Genomic DNA, 19,806 nt, shown 5'->3' with positions numbered 1-19,806 from the left:
TAAAATTGAAAGAATCTCACCTCTACAAAGACTAGGGAAGTTTCCTGGGGATCAGATGCAGAGCATACTTATACAAACAAGAACTTTGATTCAACTGAAAGTATTCTGCATCACAGAAAGGGCTCAACTGGGGAGATGTAGATGCATGGACATACAGTAGATGTGGGGGGTAGATTTGTGTGCTATATCAGTCAATTTCTATTATTGACTCCCGTGTTACTCTGACAAAGTTGACAGAACAAAATACTGCAGGAGTTAAAGTTTTTAAAAAAATATTTTCTCACCACTCTAGAGATTGAAAGTCTACGATCAATGTACCAGCTGGACTGCTTTCTTCAAAACTCACCCTCTTTGGTTTCAATCAGCTGTCATCTTGTTTGTCTTCCCATGGCATTTCCTTTTTGACAACTGACCATGTCTGCATTAGTGATGAGTGACTTTACATTGCTAAGGGTATTAGGGCAAGAGCTATATATACAGATGTGGAGTCAGTGACAGCAGTGAGGAAACCAGATTTCCTAAACAACGGAGACCACTCTGAGGTGCTGAGCTATCAACAACAATGCTGAAGAGTTACTCTAGGAAGCTACATAATAAAATTGGTACATAGCCCAGTGGAGGCACTTCTCTTAATTGCCTATTTTTGCATCTTTAAAGAGACAGCAAATCAAAGCCAGTATTGCATTCAAGGATAAGAGAAGCCAATAGCCCCACCTTTAATGGCCTAAAGAACTCATACTCCTTGTTCCTTGGAAGCTCAGTAAAACCACCAGCTCAGTTCACAAATATTGGCTCCATATGTGGGATGAATATGGAGTGAGATACACTTGTCTAAGAACTAAGATGCATATATGGTCCTGGTTGCTCCCAGTGAGTAACATTTGTGTTTGTGTTTCCTGTCTATGAAATTCTAGGCTCTATGGGACTAAAAAGTTTCATTTCCCAGAATGAGAAGATCTTCCCCAGAGGAAACAGTAAGAATCAAAAACTCTGAGAGTTGACACCTGTTTGCTTTGTGCTCCTTATAACAAACAAATCGGGAAAGGAAGGAGTTGCCTCTGAGCAAGCCTAATGAAAGCTGGTGGTCTATAGGAGGTCTTGCTATGAGGTGACATTTTTATCTGTCTGTGCTTCCTTACTCACTTCTAACCCAAAGAAAAAAACAAAAAAACAAAAAAACAAAAACACAAAAAAAAAACCACCCAATGAATCTGTTTGTGGATGTGGCCTCATTTCCATGCTATCAGTCTCCAGTTGATGGTAAGAGGCATGCAGAATCCTAACCACTCCGCACAAAACTCTCTTGTAGCTGATGCTGAGTCAACCTTCTCCATTTTCTTATTCCAAGCTCTCTTTCCTTTAAATACTCTTTCCTAGATAATTTCCTGATAAGATACATGTATATAAATACTCCCTAGAGGAAGCAAACTTCCAACATATAAACACTGCACCTTGCCTTGCCCTACTTTGTGAAAAGCTCTATAATGCTATAATCATATTTGAAAAGATGACAGAATAAAAGTGAATGAGAAGAACAATATGTAAGCTACTGAAGTTGTTTTTTTTTGTATTTTTAGATCAATTTAAAAACAGTCTTTAAGAAAACCCAACATTTTTGAACACAAAAATCCCATTTTTCAGATGCATAAGATACTTTATCTTTGATTTTGCTTACAAATGTCTATTATAGCTTTTATACACATTAAATTTACTTATTGTTAATTATTAATAGCATGTTATATTCAGATACAAGAAAAATCATAACTTAGATACACTTGACTCATATACAATTTTTTGCCTCAGTGATAAAGTCATTGTTCAACTTTAACCAAAATAGAGCATATATCTAAGATTTTGTGAAGTGCATAAACTTAAAGGAGAGCATGACATAAGAAGCATAGGTACTATTGTATAAATATTGTCAAATGTGGGAAACAGTAAAGCTATAAAATATGTCACACTCTTCTGAACATTCATTTGACTCATATGTTTACTCTATACTTTCACACATACTTGTGTTTTCATTTGAAGTATCTGTTTACAAATTTATTTGAAGTATGTGTTTACAAAACAATGGTTGTCCACACCCCCTAGATATTATCACAGTGTTTAGAATGAAAAAGAAAATCATATCCCACTAGTTTCAAGCATTTGGCTAAAGTGCTAAACTGTCACTGTTTGCAGAAGGCATTCTCAAAGGCAACACTTTTCCACATTTTAAAATGAAGAGATCTGACTTTGAAGTACACTACGAACCTAGTTGTACTAGAAAACAGACTAATCTTCAAGTATAAACTCTGGCTGTAGAGTTAATTTCAGGGCACTTCTCTTGCAGAGAGACTAAAATAAGAGTTAACGTCCTGAGTGACTCAATCGTCCTCTGAAACTTACGGGTGGTTATGAGTTAAAGAAAACATCAGCTGCTTAGAAATGCATGGCAGGACAGCTGAACATAATACCTTTCCTGTTCTCACTCGTAATGGTTTCCTATGGAAGCCGTTTCTGTATCAATCACATAATAGTCAAAATGGTGCAGGGCTATACTGCACGACACAATAACCGCATTCAAAAGCGTAGGGGAAAATGACATTTATAGTAGCAATGCTGTAGCTAAACATCTAAAACAAATCACTAAGGCTGCACTAATTTGTAAGCTTTGAGGGTTGAGGAACTCGCTTAGCTAAGGGGAGGGCAGAGCTTGCAATCAACGTTCTTCTTCAGCACAACAAGATTTTCAAAAAAAAAAAAAAAATCTGCTGATATAGTCGCCTCAATTAACTCAGTGTGAAAAATGCTCCAGCCATATCCAGAGGGAACCCAAGGCAGAAATCAGGCCAAAGATGACATTTAACTATCAGTCTTTCTAAGGCCAGTGATTGTTCATCAGGCCAGAGGAAAATGAAGTCTTACAGCTGACAAGGGGGAGTTTTGTTTTTGTTTTTGTTTTTTATAATCACATGCTACTGCTTTACATGGAGGAAAATTACTTCTGCAAAATACATAGTACAGGCAGGTCTTCATTTTTATAGGTTACTATACATACTTACTAATTATAAATAGGCTTAAACTACCCTATCAGTCCAAAAATAAATTGTACCAATTTTTTAAAAGAATCACATCTTTCAACTGCAAGAATAAAAAATGTATTCTATGAAGTGCTGATGCACTGCATGCGTGTGTGTGTGTGTGTGTGTGTGTGTCTGTCTGTCTGTCTGTCTGTCTGTCTGTCTTTGGTTAAAGCTGAAAGTTAGCACTCAAGTTATATTTTGTATATTATTTAAGATTTGCATATTTTTTTCGAGACAGGGTTTCTCTGTGTAGCTTTGTGCCTTTCTTGGAACTTGCTTTGGAGACCAGGCTGGCCTCGAACTCACAGAGATCCACCTGGCTCTGCCTCCCGAGTGCTGGGATTAAAGGCGTGCACCACCACCGCCCGGCTAAGATTTGCATGTTTTAAACATAAGAAATATAAGCATTCATGTCCCTGAGGATAAATTTTATAATTCATGTGGTTTATACAAATACTTATTTTTATAGGCATGTCATATTCATTCCACTCTAAATTTAGTTGCTGGAAGCTATGCAGTAGTAACTAAAAACGTTAGCATTTCAGATTTCAAAAACATTTTATTCAAAAATTAGGGTATGCTATGTGATATTTATAAAACTTCTATTTCAGGGTGTGGCTTGTAACAACACTTGTTATATATCAATGACTTTATTTTTAAAGAACTGCATAGTCTATATTAAATTAGCTACAATTACAGATAGAAAAGAACTTAAGTTGCTAGAGTTCAGTTTGTAGATGTGTGTGTGTGTGTGTGTGTGTGTGTGTGTGTGTGTGTGTGTGTAGAAATGGTTGGTGAACTGCAAACTCACAAAAGACAAAAAAAAAATCATGATAAAGCCCTGACTAATGGTAGAAAAAAAAAAAAGAGGTCTTCTCAATATGCAAGTGATGCTGGGTCTCAAGTACACATTTACTTCTGAAGATAAATAAGATGTCAAAGCATTGTACTTTGCAAGTAAGAACTATTTCTACCATGACAACTAAAAACAACAACAAAAAAAAGAATAAGGAAAATGTCTATGAATTCTCTTATGTACACTGGATTTTATGAATTATGTTTGTGAATCTATTTTAGAAAACATGCATACAAGCTACATAAAATACCGAAATAATTTTGTAGTGTACATACATACATACATGTTTGTGTATAACTTCTTTAGTTCTCTGAACATGGAAAGGTTAAACATTAGGGTTTCAAATCATTTTTTTCCAATAAGTAATCTCAGAGCATTAAGGCATTAGCAAGTTAGGTTCAATGATGGTGGAAAAATGTGTTTTGAAACATTATCCAAAATAATGGAATGATAATAGAGTTCAAGAGCACATCACAGTGAACAGGGAGAAAGGGTCTTTGGATGCCAGCTGTGGTGGCTAGACAGATGTCATACTGAGGCAGGAAACCGTCAGAGAATACTCAGCCTGAGTAACAGGGTGAATTGGCTCAGGCCGGTGTCCAGTGTGAACAGTTCTTGTGTCAGGAAGAGATGCTGCAGTTTCTAAACACCCGTCTTCACTGCCATCATGGCACCATCCCCTTGACAACGCAGCGTAGAATGGTCCTAGTGGAGGGAGGTGGTACTCCCACCACTCCACGCTATTTGGACATATGGATTGAGGTGACTGTACACAGAGAAAAAATGATATTTACCGAAGATTGAGGCCTAATTGACCAGGAGCTAAAACAGAGAAGAAAAATTTAAAAAATGGATGTATCATTTCTGTCAGAAAGAAAAGCACAGGCAGACTAGATCAAGGTGAAACATGAACCAATAGAAAATGGGAGCACAGTAACTGAGTGGGAGAGTGTCCTTGACACCAAGTCTAATAACTTGAGTTTGACCACTGGATCCCACATAGTGGAAGGTGACAAGTGACTTTTGCAAGCTGTCCTCTGACCTCCACCTGTGGCTTATATACACACACATACACACAATAAACAAACAAACAAACAAATAATAAATAATTTTTTTAAAATAAAAATGGAAGGCTCAAAGGATAGGAAAATTATAAGTAAGTCTAAGTAAGCATGAGCAGAAAGACACAAACACAAAACAACATAAACATACTAGCCACAATGCTTCTTGATAATGCTCTAGATAACAATAGCATGATGGACAATGAACTCAAAAACTACCTGTCAGTTGTGTCTCTTTATGTCTTAGTCTTACTGTACAGATGTGTTCAATTCCTACTGCAAACTCAACACTGTTCATTTCATACAATGAAGACATTTCTCACAAGTCATGATATTGTTGTGTGTTGGCAGCAAGCCCTAAGTAAAATCATACTGAAAAAATTTGGTGTATTCTAGTATTCATATGAGTAGTCTGAGGTTTGGGAATCATAAATCAAGAGATTAATGTGTCTCATTAATTTTATGAATATAAATAAGAGGTCTAAAAGTGAATATTTCTTCATCTGCAAAAAACCCCCAGAAACCAAGTATTTACAAAAGATAAATTTAATTTTTTTCTTTTTTGAGATTATAATATAATCACATCATTTCTCCTTCCCTTTATATCCTCAAAAACCTCCTATATACCTATCTTTCCTCTCTTTCAAATTCATGGTCTCCTTTATCATTATTTGTATAATATATATAATATATATGGATGTTTATTTAAATGCATGATGAATAAAGGAAATTTCTAGATATATATGCCTGTTATAATGTCTTAAAGAAAAATAATATATTAGCATTTCAATTAAATATAGTTTATAGACTTTTATTAGAAACTGGGTGATCATCTAGGGAAAAATCAACATTGGTGATATTTAAATCAGAATCAGATGTCCTCAGTAAATCTGTGGTATTTCCTGTAACTATTTCCTCTCATTATGTTTTTTAATCTTTAAATTAAGAATTATGAATATTTTATATCCTATACATAAAATTCTTCTCATTCAAGTTTATCATGTTTATACTGCAGTTTTTCAATTACTCTCAGAATAAAAGATAAAAATATTCCTATTCTTTGATACAAAAACATGATTTGTGCTCGTATTTCAACACATGTATGTTGATGTAAGAAAATATTTACCTATAACCATAAAAAAATTTAGACATAGTCAGATAAACTGATACATTAATTTTTTTTCTTTTCAGGAAAAAAATCAACTGTTCTTTGGTCTTTGTTGCTTCTGATCCCTTAGTCTTTCCTCAAACCCACTTGGCAGATGTGGTTTAACTGCCAATGACCTGGCAGGTAGATTTCAAAGGACAGAAACTCCACATGTGCTCCTTTTTTCCCCTGAATAATAAAATGCACCCACAACTCAAGTCCTTGGCTGTTATTACCTGTCCTCTCCACACTGTCTCCCTCTCTTGAGTTTCCCATGAAAACAGAGGTGACACAGTAAAGTGAACAGAAAAGCCCCATTGCCTGATGGTTTCCCATGGTAGCAGACTGCCCTGCATAGGAATGATGCACCACAGTGGAAGCACATCTCTCCTCACCAATGCATTCAACCCAGTGGCTCTATGTGAAAAGAACATGATGTTCTAGATCTTTCCTGGCCCATGCTCTGCTGCCTTTGAATAGCACTTCTCATGAACATTTTACAGAGCCTTTGGAAAGTTGTTTTTACTCTAACTCCAAAGGGGATTGGATGTAGGCTTCACAAACGTGTTAAAATTTGGGGAGGGCTCAGAATCCCCCGGACCTGAGACAACTCTCCTACTGTGTGAAGAACATACAGCTCAGCTGCTTGTACATATACCATCTCTGAATCCTGGTAGACATAAGGAATCTAAGTAATTTTCAGACTATGATACAATATAATTTATTTCACAGATTATGCTCAGAGTTTTGGAGGATGACTGCATTGTTTTAGAGAACAGATACCTCTTCCTAATTGAGATAAACTTGGAGGAAATCATTTGAGAGTTGTCACACACCCACTTCAGGTTTACTTTTCTTTCTGTGCCGTGTTCCCTTCAGCTGGAATTCACAGAGCAGTACTCTTCCCTCCCTTTTTACTTATATCATGATACATATTTTCAAGGTGCAACCCATGATGTGACACCCTTCTGTTTCCTCTAACCACACCAGCAACTATCTCTGATAGTTCTTCCTTTCTAAACAAAACCCCAGTCATTTCTTATGGTCCCATTTTGTGTGTTCCATTGGTTTAGCCCCCAAATAAACTTGCAATCTCTCTGACTTTATGGTCTGTCACATAACTACATTAAGTATACATGGCAGGTATGTTGACTTACTGACTGCATTTACACCGTACTTAGCCTAAATATCTACAGAATTTCTACACCACAAATTTAGATATGCCACATGCCTTCTTGAAACAGTCTCTGTGCTTCTTAGGATACACATAATAGCTTCGTCCTTCTAACTAGGATATGTACCCAAGGTGATAGACACAATTCACAAACACAGTCAGAAGTAACAGAAGGAAGGCTTAGGGTCAAGCCTTCCTTTTCTTATATCCTATATCAGACAATTAACCATCAGAAAAGCAATGCACTCCAGTGAAACCACCAGTTCCCTTTCAGAGTCTCTTATCTGCCCATCCTTCCTTTCAGGCAACCAATTAATTAATTAATTAATTCCCTGAAGGGATTCTTCAGCCAAACAACAGGCATTTTTTTTCACCTGCTCTGATACACTTGAACAAAGGTCTAGTTACTTCAAAAAGTAAATTATGTCTTTTCTGTTTTGCCATTATTTGAAGACCAGATATATTTTTCTAACAGCTTTTACTTTCTACTTATTCATTTCAGATATCAGCTGCTTATAAGCTATCTGTTATAACTCTGGGGTAACTAACTGAGAATCAACTATTTCTCTCTCATGTTAGCATGTTTCCCAATGCCTTCAAATCACTCAGATATTTGCACATCCCAAAGTCTATTTACAATGAAAAATTATATATTAATAAATTTTCTCATTGATGATATGATAAATGCCACTAATGTGAACCCATTTGGCAACTACCATTCCTTAACAAAGATTTGATCACTAATGACAAGAAATACCTAATCTTTGAGCAAAATTGTAGAGACAGAACACTTCTGGACAGGATGAATAGATTATTTGAAAATTTCTAACGCATTTCATTCTACCATAATAAGTATTTAAATGATTAACCAACAGTAAACAGATGATAGCAAAAATATGTTTCCAATAGTTGACACTGTCTGTTGTGATTGTGAACTCCTGGAGAATATATAGTCTGTATTATAAAATATAAATAATCATCTTAATTCAATAAGTGGTGTCAGTAAGAAAGAAAATGAAATGTTTCAAAATTAAATTAATAAATGGCATTGTGTGTTGAAAATGTAGAATGGAACCAATACTGGGAGAGTTTACACAGGATCTATGCAAGATTAGAAGAGAAAATGGACTTGAACTGGAATAAAACCCCAAAGACCTTAGTACATTTCCTGATGATGGAGCATGAGATGTTTTAGTAACTTGTATAGAAAACATCTACCCAACGAATAGGCAAAAACCTGAAAAAGTAAAATTTCAACAACAGCATAGCATCTCCAACTACCTGTTGTAGTTTGTCCTAGATTATATTGAATGATATATTAAGTCTCCTCTCATGACTTTACAGATTTACATTGTCAAAAATTACAAAATTAGGTTTGAAAATGAAAATGTGGTACAGATTTCTATGAATGTAATAATGTTTTCAGTCTACTCTAACTGATATATGTACAGTGACAGTCACTGAAGCAAAAACAAGAAATTTCATTTTGTGAGACCATTCAGTTAATAGCAATTATAATGAGCGATTATAATGTTCACATATTTATACTTGAAATTTATTCAACAGAATACTTTGAATATTCTTCCAAATATTAATCAATGGAAATAAGGAAAAGCATCTCCAAATTTTCTCCCCCGCTCATATCACACCTGAAACTGTGAAGGAGCACAGGTTTACAGCTCAGTTGCGGGATTAGCTGGTATGTATCCTTGTTTGCAGTTTCTTTTGCAGGGTGTAATCTTTGAGCCCCATTCTTGACATACTCTTTCAGAAGTAGGAGGACCATGCCAGAGACTATGTGTGATGAATCACCTCCATATGTGGAGAGCAACCCAAGACTTCCCATCACTTTCTAAATCAGGTACAAACTGAACCCCAGAGGCTCAGGCATAATTACATCTCCATAAACCCTATTCAAATTACATTAAAATAACACATTTTACAAAGAATATCAAGCCCAATCTTAGAAAAAAACATATTTATCTTGGAATGTCATAAAAGCTTTTAGGCGGATCACAGTACAAAACAAAATTTACAATACACAAAGTAAACATAAAGGGTTATTACCAAAATCAATAAAATTTAAGCAAAGAAATTAAGATGATGAAAAATGTTTTCATATCATTTCCTTGGTGTCATGGCTTCACCAGAATTACCTAAGTTCTATGTCTTCACCTCTGACTGTCAATGGTCTGAACCCTGCCACCATTATGAACTTATCCTCTATAAAGTGACTCTTTGGCCTTGGTGTATAACCTGCTCAATCTTAACTACTTCAGAGTCAACTGTGAGGCTTACTCAGGGAGGACATGTAGGGCATAAGCATATGACACGGTGTAAAATAATATGCCTGTTTCCTATGTGAAATATCACTAATATAGACACCAAATAATCCCAAAGTTTCCCCCCAAAATTCCAAGATAAGCAGACCACCCCAGATCCTTTTTTTTTGGGGGGGGGGTGCTTTTATCTGAGCACCTATGGACAGTGGGTTAAGATTAGGAAGAGTGTAGTCTAAGTCTGATTGTATGGTATGTAGTTTCAGATTAAGTTCTCTAACAACATTAGGTGAAATCTCCTCTTCCACCGGCTGACATCTTAAAATGGTTCAATCAAAAGCAGTATCTGTTTACACACTGGACAGAATCCTAATCAACATAACCTTAAGATAACATTGCTATGAGCAGGCAACATCGTGGGACTGGGTATAATGAACAGCCAACCTTCAGCTGCAGCCTTATCCTTCTGGATCAATGTGTTTATCAGCTCAAACCCACTGACAGTTGGAAATTTCTTCCAGAACCTTCCCGTCTTACTTATCTCCTTGTTTGCAGTTCTACCAAGTCATTTCTGTTCAGCTACTGCCTACAGTGTCATACTTCAATTGTACGAGATTTGCTGATAGTACTTGAAATGAGTTAATGTAGACAGTTAATGTGTCAAGGATGTGTTTAATGAACAAATTCTACTTTCTGGTCTTAATCTAGGAAGCTTTGCACAGACAAGGCTTCAACTATTTCAAAGCACCAAGTAGTTAGTTGACTTATTTCCACTAAAAATATCTAGACCTAAATTTTCTGTTTGTAGTGGGGATTTATCCATGCTAATGCAATAATACAAAAGTACTAAACTCCTGAAAGTTAGAGGAATGGTGTTTATGAGTAAAAATGCAGCCTGAACCAATGGACTAATTTGTATTTTTTTGGCAAGTAAATATAATTCTTTATTTTGAATCATTATTAATAATTATATGCATAAAACATGATTTGACAAAAGTATGCTTCAAAACACTCAGCTCAGGGGACTTCAAGAGTCACCTAACACATCTGGAGTTGACATCCTGACCTTTCTCACTATATCTAATAAATTTCCCAAGCACAATGCATAGTGAATTTACCAAATTAATAATGCCAGATAAAAGAGGTATCAGGTCATTGTTCATGGAGTGACCATTTAGGTTTGATTATATATGAGCAAAAGGAAAATTCAAACAAAACTAAACTCCTAACAGTACTTGGGGTAATTTTTTAACATAAGTAACTTTTTAAAAGTCAAAAGGGCATACTCTGTTGTTTATAAACATTAAAAGATATACAAGTAAGACAAAATAGGTATTATCTCATTGCAATGTCCATCCCAAACAGTTCAAATGGTTGTGTTAATACTCTATTATAAACTTTCTGCACTTTCTTCTTTCAGAAGTATACATAAATAATTTATATTACTGTGGTGTTATATAAGATTCAAAAATGGAATGACTATATTACAGACCAGTATCTTTTAATCAAATGTCACACCACATAGAAATTGTAGACATTGTACTACCAAGTCACAAAGCAGCACCTGAGATTGATGTCAGTAAGTTCTTACTTTTGGAAGAAAATTTTTACACTTAACTAAGTCTTATACTGCCAGGATGATTAAACATAATTGGAAGATTATGTTCACCAAGAGGACATAATCCATACATTAAAACAAATATCTCAATTTACTAAGACTTAAAGTCTGAATTTTATACTCAGGGGTCCTCAACCAGGAAGTGGGAGAAGAAAGGCACCCCCAGTTTAGCCAGAAAATGTTTGTTATTTCCTTTTGCTGCTAGTCAGTAAAAAACAATGTGAAAAAAATTTTGCATGCAGAAGGGATGACTTTACATCTGGTAAATATGGGTAAATAAAGTGGCAGCGAATTTACAGGGTTACAGGTTTTTATATTAGCCAAGTCCCTACTTTTTCAAAGTATGTATTTAAAGGTGTCCTAATTCTAAAATCAATCTGTTTTAAAAGATCTTAATGTAAAATGTTCAAAACACTTCATAGCATTACACAGAATCTTTTATCTATGGCCTTTAAAATGTTTTCCAACTGTTTAACCATAAACTACTCTCTTTATCATGAATACTTAAACATAAAAATGAAATTACTTTAGCTGAAGAAAGGTCTTGATTTACAAAGACAAAGCAATGAAGTGTAAATCTATGTTAGTGTTCTCTGGTTTTAGTGGACTTTGTGGCACTCACCAGGAGGGAGGTGATGGGCAGGGATTGCTGGATCTCACTCTCTGAGGTCCTGATGCAGGAATTTTGAGAGGCCTACTCCTGACTCTGCACTTCTAACAAGTTCCAAGATAATGTTTAATCTGATGATTATGGTTCACATGTTGAAAGACCACCTCCTATAATCTATAAAACAGATCTGAAAAGTAATATATAAATGTTTTATTTCCACCCACCTAATAGCTGTGACATTTATCATGGCTAGAGATGCTGATTAATATTTTTTTTTCACACAAAGCCAACTGTAGTCCTAGACAAGTGACTAACAACCACATCCATATTAAAATAAAACAAAGGCCACTGTCTTCATCACAGTGGCCAACTCAGTAATGGAAAAGCATCCTCCTTTACTGATAAGTGACATAGGCAAGGGCTTATTTAAATTATTGATTCCTACTTATCTACACTGCCAAGCTGTAACCTCATCCTTCTGGCCAACAGGGGACTTGCCTAAGTAACCCCAAAGACTGGGAATGTCAGGAAAATGGAACCGTTCCTCTTTCATCTTTACAGTTCCAGCATTCACCCTCCTTCCAGTATCTCCACCTCACTTTTTTTCTTCCAGGACAGGATTTCTCTGGGTAGCCCTGGCTGTCCTAGAACTAGCTCTGTAGACAAGGCTGGCCTCAAAACCACCGAGCTCCACCTGCTTCTACCTCCCAAGTGCTGGGATTAAAGGAGTGTGCTACCATAACCTGGCATACCTCACGTATTTTTTAAAAACAAAACAAAAACTCCCTTCAGCTGGAGAGGTCTGAGCCAATTAGAAATGAAGACAAACTTGGGCAGGAGATGACAAGAACTCAGGGGAACAGCTCTTCTCTCCAACTGTCCTTGACTCCAGAGAGAATCCCAGCTTCTCCCGGTGTCTGTGTCTCTCTCTGTGTCTGTCTTTCTGTCTCTCTTTCTCTCTGTCTTTCTGTCTCTGTCTGTCTCTGTGTCTGTTTTTCTGTCTCTGTTTCTCTCTCTCTCTCTCTCTCTCTCTCTCTCTCTCTCTCTCTCTCTCTCTCTCTCTCTCTCTCTCTCTCTCTCTCTCTCACAATAAAGAGAGTGTAGCAGAGAGCAGAGTCCTATTTAAGAGGTCTTGAGTGAAGCCTTCAGGCCCCGCCCCCTGCTGTAGTCCAGCTTTCAGGAAATTCTTTGCTACATTGAAGCTCACCAAAGCCAACCCGGTTTGCAAGGGGCTCCCTTGCTCAGCTACAGCCAGAGAAGTTGATTTGATTTGGCAAGGAGGGGGATGAAGAAAAACGAGATGAAGGAGCTCAGAGGTGGGAGAAAGTGAAGAAGGAATTCTGCCCCCAGCCTGGAACTAAACTAGGAAGACCAGGAAGGGAGTGTCAGCTGGAGGAAGGAATCAAAGCTCTCAGCTGGGGACCACCCCTTTCTGGCCCCATCACCACCACCAATACACACTGTATTCTCCTTCACCAGGATGGAACCCAGTGTAGAAAGCACAGGCTGATGGGATCTACTGCACTCCACCCCCTGCACACTATGGGGTTCCCAGGGAGTTGCAGGACTCCCAAGTCACCACACTACAGGCACTTCTGGAGACCGGGGGAAATGGCTGGCACTTCCACAGACACGCAGGCTTTTTTGCCCCAGGCAGCTATTGACCTGGCCTACACTCAGTCTAAGGCAATGGGGCAGCATAAGTTTTCCACACATTTTCCAAGTGCATGAGGGTGTGTGTGTGCTACGAGGGAGTCTTGGCCTGCTCTATCCTCTAAATCTCCCCTTTTAACATAATCCTTGCAATGTAACTTGAGAACACAAAAGTTCCTTTTCTTTTAAGGCATTGTCAGCTTGCAGCTTGTCCGAGAAGATAAGGATATTTCAACTCACTATAGTCAACCAAGAAAAACATGAGACAGAGAGAGAGAGAGAGAGAGAGAGAGAGAGAGAGAGAGAGAGAGAGAGAGAGAGAGAGAGAGAGTGTCAGTCAGTCTTAGGTGACTAAACACAAGAGTGCCAACTGCTGACAGGCAAAGGAACCGGAATTTGTCTGGGAGCACTTCAAAAGCCTTCCAATTAATAAGCTCACCCTTCACCCTTTCTAGGTCCCAAGCCTCTTGGATCTGGGCTTTCTGAAGAGCTGAGATTTTTGTTCTGGTTGTAGAGAGTGGTGTCCGCGCGGACTTCATCTTCGGTTCATTCATGCATTTGCTCATCCATTCACACAAACATGTCCCTTAATTGTGTCTGGGACTGAGAATCTTGCCTGCAATTTCCCCTCCCCAAGTCAGAGCTCATGGCAATGGCTAGTTCAGAACACAACTCAACTGTCACCCCATTTCCTGCGCCAGAAAAGCAAGTCCTGTAGACATTCACAGAAAGGGGGAAAGGAGATTTAAAAAAAAAAAAAAAAGATAAAAACAGAGAAAGGATGACAGCACCTGCAAGGAGAGGGGCCTCCCAGGCAGTAAGGGATGGGGAAGTGGAAGGGACTCGGGGTGACATTCCAAGGTTCCCTTTAGGGGGAACCGCGGCAGTGACACCCCGGCATGAAAGCAGCCAAACCATTATTAAATCCAAGACTGCAAGAGCTCGTGTTCCCCCGCGGGGATAAATCAAGTGCAAAGCCACTGTTTCCCGCGAGTGCGATGCTGTTGGCCCGACCCAACTCTGAGCCCCAGTCGAGGAGCCAGCCGGGGGAGCCGCTCACAGCCCAATCCGCAGCGCGCTCGCTGCCTCCTTCCAGCTCCCAATAACGTGATGAAGTGTAAATCAAATGCCACGCCAGGAGGGGCCCCTGAACGGCGCGGAGTCGTGCATCTTAGCTCAGCAACCTATCTTGCCTAGGAATCACAAGGTCACGATAGCGTCGCGATTCCACTCACCGTACACTCCTTGGCCAGAGATCCCCTCCAGGAGGACTGTCAGCAGCCACACGAGACCGTACACTAAATCCATCTTCACGTGAACATGAACATATCCAGCCCAAGGGGGACGCAGTGGAACCTTCCGGAGGCCAGCGGCCAGCCAGGCGCGCTCCACTTGTGCCCGGGCCGAGTCGAGGTGCCCGGGAACTGCTCCCGATGGGAGGAAGCGCCGTCCGTCTGTCCTTCCCTGGCGGCGGCCGAGAGCGGAGCGCTGGAGCCCCACACACCCCACACTCATGCACACACACACACACACACACACACACACACACACACACAAGCACACACTCTCTCACACACACAAGCACACGCACACACACACACAAGCACACGCACACACACACACAAGCACACGCGCGAACACACTCCCACTACACAATACCCCGCTACACGCACTCACAAGCAAGCCGCACTCACACCGGGCGCCTGGGAAAATCGCAGACGCCTGGGAGGAGCAGGGGGCGGTGATGGGAAGCAGAGCCGCGAGGACAAGTGTTCTTCGGGGAAGCGGCTCCGGGATCCGGGCGCGAGCAAGCGGCGGGCGCGGGCAGGGACCCCGGGGGCGCCACGCGATGCGAACCGCGCTGGACAGCCAGCCGGGGAGCAGGAAGTGGCCTCTGACCCGGGCACGAAGCGGGGCTCCCTCGCCCCGGGTTCGCCTTTACAAAGTAACTCGCGAAGGTCCCCAGAGGAGCGTCAAGCGGCGGCAGCGGCTCGCCCGCCCGCAGTCCGGAGCCCCCAGCCCTGCTGTCTTGCCTTCCCCCATTCCATCAGTTGCCATTGCAACGCCAATCCTGTTACACGACACAGACTCGCATCGCCGAGCGGGGAGAGGAAGAGGAGGAGGAAGAGGAGGAGTGGGAAACGGGGGATGGGGAGGAGGGAGAGGAGGTGGAGAGAGGAGGACGAAAGGGTCCAGGCGGGAGCGGAGTGCCCGTCTGGAGCTCGCCAGGCACCAGCCTCAGCCGCTGCTGCCACCGCCACGGCTCTCCCAAACAGCCTTGAGCGCCCCGCCAGCCAAGAGGGTGCTCCTGCCGGCAACACCGATCCCCGGAGCCAAAAGCAGAGTCCGAGCACCGCCACTTGTAGGAGAGGAAAGATGCCGAGTGGAGAGAGCAGATCCGCACACCGTCCACGCGTGCCCACCCGTACCGCGCGTCCTCTTCGCTTCCGCGCCGCCCCCGCCAGGTGGAGGGGGTGGGGGCGGTCGGGACTGGCGGGAGTTTAGACCCGGGAGCCGCAGAAGGGCTTCCCCACCCGGGCTAAGGGAGTGCTGGCATCCAGAGCGGAACGGAGGAGCGGCTGCCTGCTGAGGGCACCCGGGCTGCGTGGCCGCCTCGCGGGCCGCAGTTGCGGCAGAGATGCCCGAGCTGGGCAGAGGAGCGCCCCGGGCCCTACGCTTGCCCGGGATCCCTTGGATTGGCGCTGGGGGTTGCGCGCCGCGGAGGCGAGAGGAGGGAGGAGGAGGAGGAGGATGGAGAAGCGGCCGACGCGGAGCGCAGGCGGCCCGGCTGCCGGGGAGGAAGGCTGTGTGTGGTCACGTTGTGCGCTACGTGCTGAGAGCGCGAGGCTGCTAGCCGCAGCCCGGCGACGTCAAAGCCGAGTGCGCGGCTCGGCCGCCTTCCTCTGAGCCCCCTCTTGCTTCCCCGGCTCCTCCTCGGATGTGCTTGCCCAGGGTCAGCCCAGGAGCTCATCAGCACTGACAGCGCCCAAGGGCTCTCCTGGGCAGCGGCACCCAGTCTCTCTTCTACCCCGCTGAGGCCCTCCCTGGTTCTCCCTAGCTCCACGGGGGCGAGGGCTGGTAATTCATTTCCGATGCCGCCGCCGCTGGCGTTTGCACGCGGAAGGGAAGGGAAGGGCCGGCTACGTCCTCAGACACGCGGTAATTACAGGACACCTTATTCCCTTCCTACCGTCCAAGGTCTTCCAGGATCCCTTCTGCTTGGCTAGAGGGCAGAACAGGCCAAAGCATTGGAAGCCGCATCATTCTTCTCCATTTTCTGTCATGTTTTAGTGAAAATATGGTCATCATAACAGAGGAAGACTGCGGGGAAGGGATGAACACCAGGAGTTCAGAGAGGGGCGGATTTATATGTAATGCCCCCTAAAGTTAAACACCTGGAAAAGCCCCTCTTTTGTGAGGGCTCTGTCTTTGAGATGAGACCAGCTCTGATGAGGTGCTTAAAAATGTCCCTATTACAAAATGATGATAAAGTCAAAGCATCTGTAATTTACACTAGAACAGGTGGAGAACTCATTCACCAAAGCGTCATGGGAAATATCTGAGACCCTCTGAGTCCCTTTGATATATTCCTTATTCAAATTAGTGTTTAATGTCTATAATCCAGTTAGCTACAATATGGTAGGGAAGTGAGTGAAATGGTTAACTTTGTGCATTTATACACGTGAAAAAGTTATTGTCAGGAAAATTTCGAATACAGTATTCATTTATCTATCTCCGTCATAACCTGATAATCATACACTGCCACTGCAGGGTCCTTCTATTCATGAGGCACTTCTGCTGGGGATTGGGGCGGGGGGAGGACTCCCAAGCACTAGAACTGAATAGCCCTAGATATTTTCACCATCCTTCCCTCACTTAGTGAATTGTGGATACGATTTTTATAGGGTGTGAGCTAGTGCTGCGAGCTCTCTCGGTTTACAAGGTATGAAGTACCACGAATTTCAGAGGGTCCCCAAGGATGGCTCGCAGTGTTGAGGACCCTGCATGTAAGAGAGACTACTTTCACTAGATGGAGTGAAGTATCACTTGAGAAGCAAAATTCACTGTGTGGTATTTCTGAAAGGAAGTGGTTGAAGTTCACTTGCTGGTCACCTCAGAGTGGGGGGGTCTTATGATTTTGGCCTGTTAGAAGGAAGTATCGCGTTCCTACACACTGCAGCACAGCGATGTCCTGGGAGTGCATTTCTCTTACATACAAGCTCTGAATATATCTTATGTGGGGCTCTATGAACTGTTCTTATCCCGTACTCCACCTCCATATTTATGCGACACATTTTAACCCTTAGTTGTGAAACCATAGGCTCAGGGAGCCTTTGCAAAACTCTAGATTGGAAATTTTATCAACCTGATCAGTCAGTGGATCACCGTGGTAAAGAAATCCAGAAAACTATGTGTGGTTCTAATGTGGCTGGTCTTTAACACTTGGCGTCGTGGACATGGGAACTTTATTTCCATTGAATGTGCATCTCTGCATAGATTTTTTTTAAAAATTACCATAGAACACTCAGCAATTTCTGAGCGACATATTTGGAATTTTGAGAAAATGTGGATTACCTCATCATTTTTTCAATTTGTTTGAACAGTTGAATTAAAACTTTAGTAACAGTAAAGCACGCTTACACTGTGACAGACACTGCCCCAAATAATGAATAAAGAACCAACAGACATGAGTCTCCCTTTCACTCAGTTTTTAGGGAGCAGAATATGTTAGCCAATATACGTATTGTCACTGCAAGTGATATCCACAGTCTTAGAACACAGAGTAGGAACAATTTTGCAGGCAACCATGTATTGCATTGTCAGAAAGTGAAAAGAAAAACTGCACTAGACTTAATATATGCCTTTACTTTCCCATAAAAAACATATAGATAACTTCTAGAATAAATTGCCCGGCTTATTTAGTGAAGATATTAATTTCTTCTTGAAATCAACTTTTTTTTTTCCAGGCTGTACTGACCAAGCAGGCTTGATGTTTTTTCTAGTCATACCTTAGCACTGGCTACTTCAGGCCTCCAGGTGGTGAGCCAGAGCTGAGCCTGAAACACAGGCAGGAGATATCTTAACAGATAGAAGGTGCTGAGCCAGACAGAGGCAACAGCCCCAGAACTTGTTAGGGAATCAACATCAGAACACTATACATAGCCCAGTTAGAGAGGAACTTCCTTCAAAAGTAGTGTGATTCACTTCTTAAATCACCAGGTTTTTTTTGAATTTATGTACTGAATATATCTGTTATAGGGGATTTAACACCTTAAGTAATCCTCCCTATCATTGCCAACATGATCCACTCAGCAGTATTTTGTACAATAGTGCACTATCATTTGTGATGACAAGTAACAAAAACTTAGAGGTTATCCCCTGATAACTTGAATTAGCTTAGTCACCTGTTGCACTTTTATTAACTACAGTTTCGCTTAATATTAAGTATTCATTTAATATTTAATACTTCCATCTCTATTCTCTAATATGCCTATAATGTTTCAACCTAAATACTATGAGGGAGAAAATGTCACTGAGGGGTTCATAGGAACCACTCAAAATAGTAGGACAGAAATAAGACAGGAAAGACAGACCTGACAGCACATGCCTGTAATCCCAAGCTCTCAGGTGGCTGAGGAATGGGGAGGTGAGTTCAAATCCAGCATGGACCACACAGTAAAGAAGCAAAAATTGAAATGCTAATTCTGGAGATAGAACTGAAAAAGGAAAATGCAAAACATCAATGGCAAATCTGTCTTCATTTTTCCAATCTAGCCCCTTATCGTAATATAAATACTAGACCTCGTATACTATATTTATTCTACTCCCTGTTCCTCTGGCAGTTATATTATACAAACTCCAAACCACACTACTCCCCAAACCAGTTTATAAAAGGAAACAGGGATGAGAAGAATCATTATTGATCTACATGAAATCTTTTGGAAATTCTACTCACAGACAAAAATACATAATTAACTGTATTTGCTTTAATGCTCTTGGTCACAGATTCCTGACCCATACCATAGCTTGGTGTGGCTATTAGCCTAATCAGCTGCATATCTGAATCCCTAGTTTACTGATTTAAGTTCACTTCTGGTATTTCCAAAATATTGCCAAGTTCCATTGTTCGGTAGCTCAGTTATACACCTGAGACCCAACTCTCTGTTGACCAAAAGGCCAATCTTTCTAAAGCTAGCTCAGATTACAATAAAGTTGGATAAAACCCTCACATTGGAACTACCCTTCTAACTCACAAGATCTTTTATACCAAAAAAAAAAAAAAAAAAAAAAAAAAAACAAATAACTGCCCATCAGGCTTGCTTTCTTTTTACTTAGCAAC

General features: G+C 41.0%; 1 protein-coding gene across 3 annotated transcripts in view; it reads right to left on the bottom strand.

Annotated features, from left to right (window-relative positions):
• The window catches only part of Mdga2 (MAM domain containing glycosylphosphatidylinositol anchor 2), a 793,868-nt gene extending 778,214 nt beyond the window's left edge, over nucleotides 1-15,654 (bottom strand). For 2 of the 3 annotated variants that reach the window (XM_042260511.2, XM_076550567.1), the window contains exon 1: nucleotides 14,702-15,654. In XM_042260511.2, coding sequence (XP_042116445.1) covers nucleotides 14,702-14,981 — 280 coding nt within the window. In that variant the 5' untranslated portion in view covers nucleotides 14,982-15,654. The remainder of the gene's footprint in view (nucleotides 1-14,701) is intronic. The other variant, XM_076550568.1, reaches the window with a different exon arrangement.
• Nucleotides 15,655-19,806: the final 4,152 nt, after the last annotated feature.

Source organism: Peromyscus maniculatus, chromosome 14, assembly GCF_049852395.1.
Source record: "Peromyscus maniculatus bairdii isolate BWxNUB_F1_BW_parent chromosome 14, HU_Pman_BW_mat_3.1, whole genome shotgun sequence".
Classification (NCBI taxonomy): domain Eukaryota; kingdom Metazoa; phylum Chordata; class Mammalia; order Rodentia; family Cricetidae; genus Peromyscus; species Peromyscus maniculatus.
The sequence above is the reverse complement of the archived record's forward strand: the minus strand, read 5'-3'. Positions and strand labels throughout refer to the sequence as shown.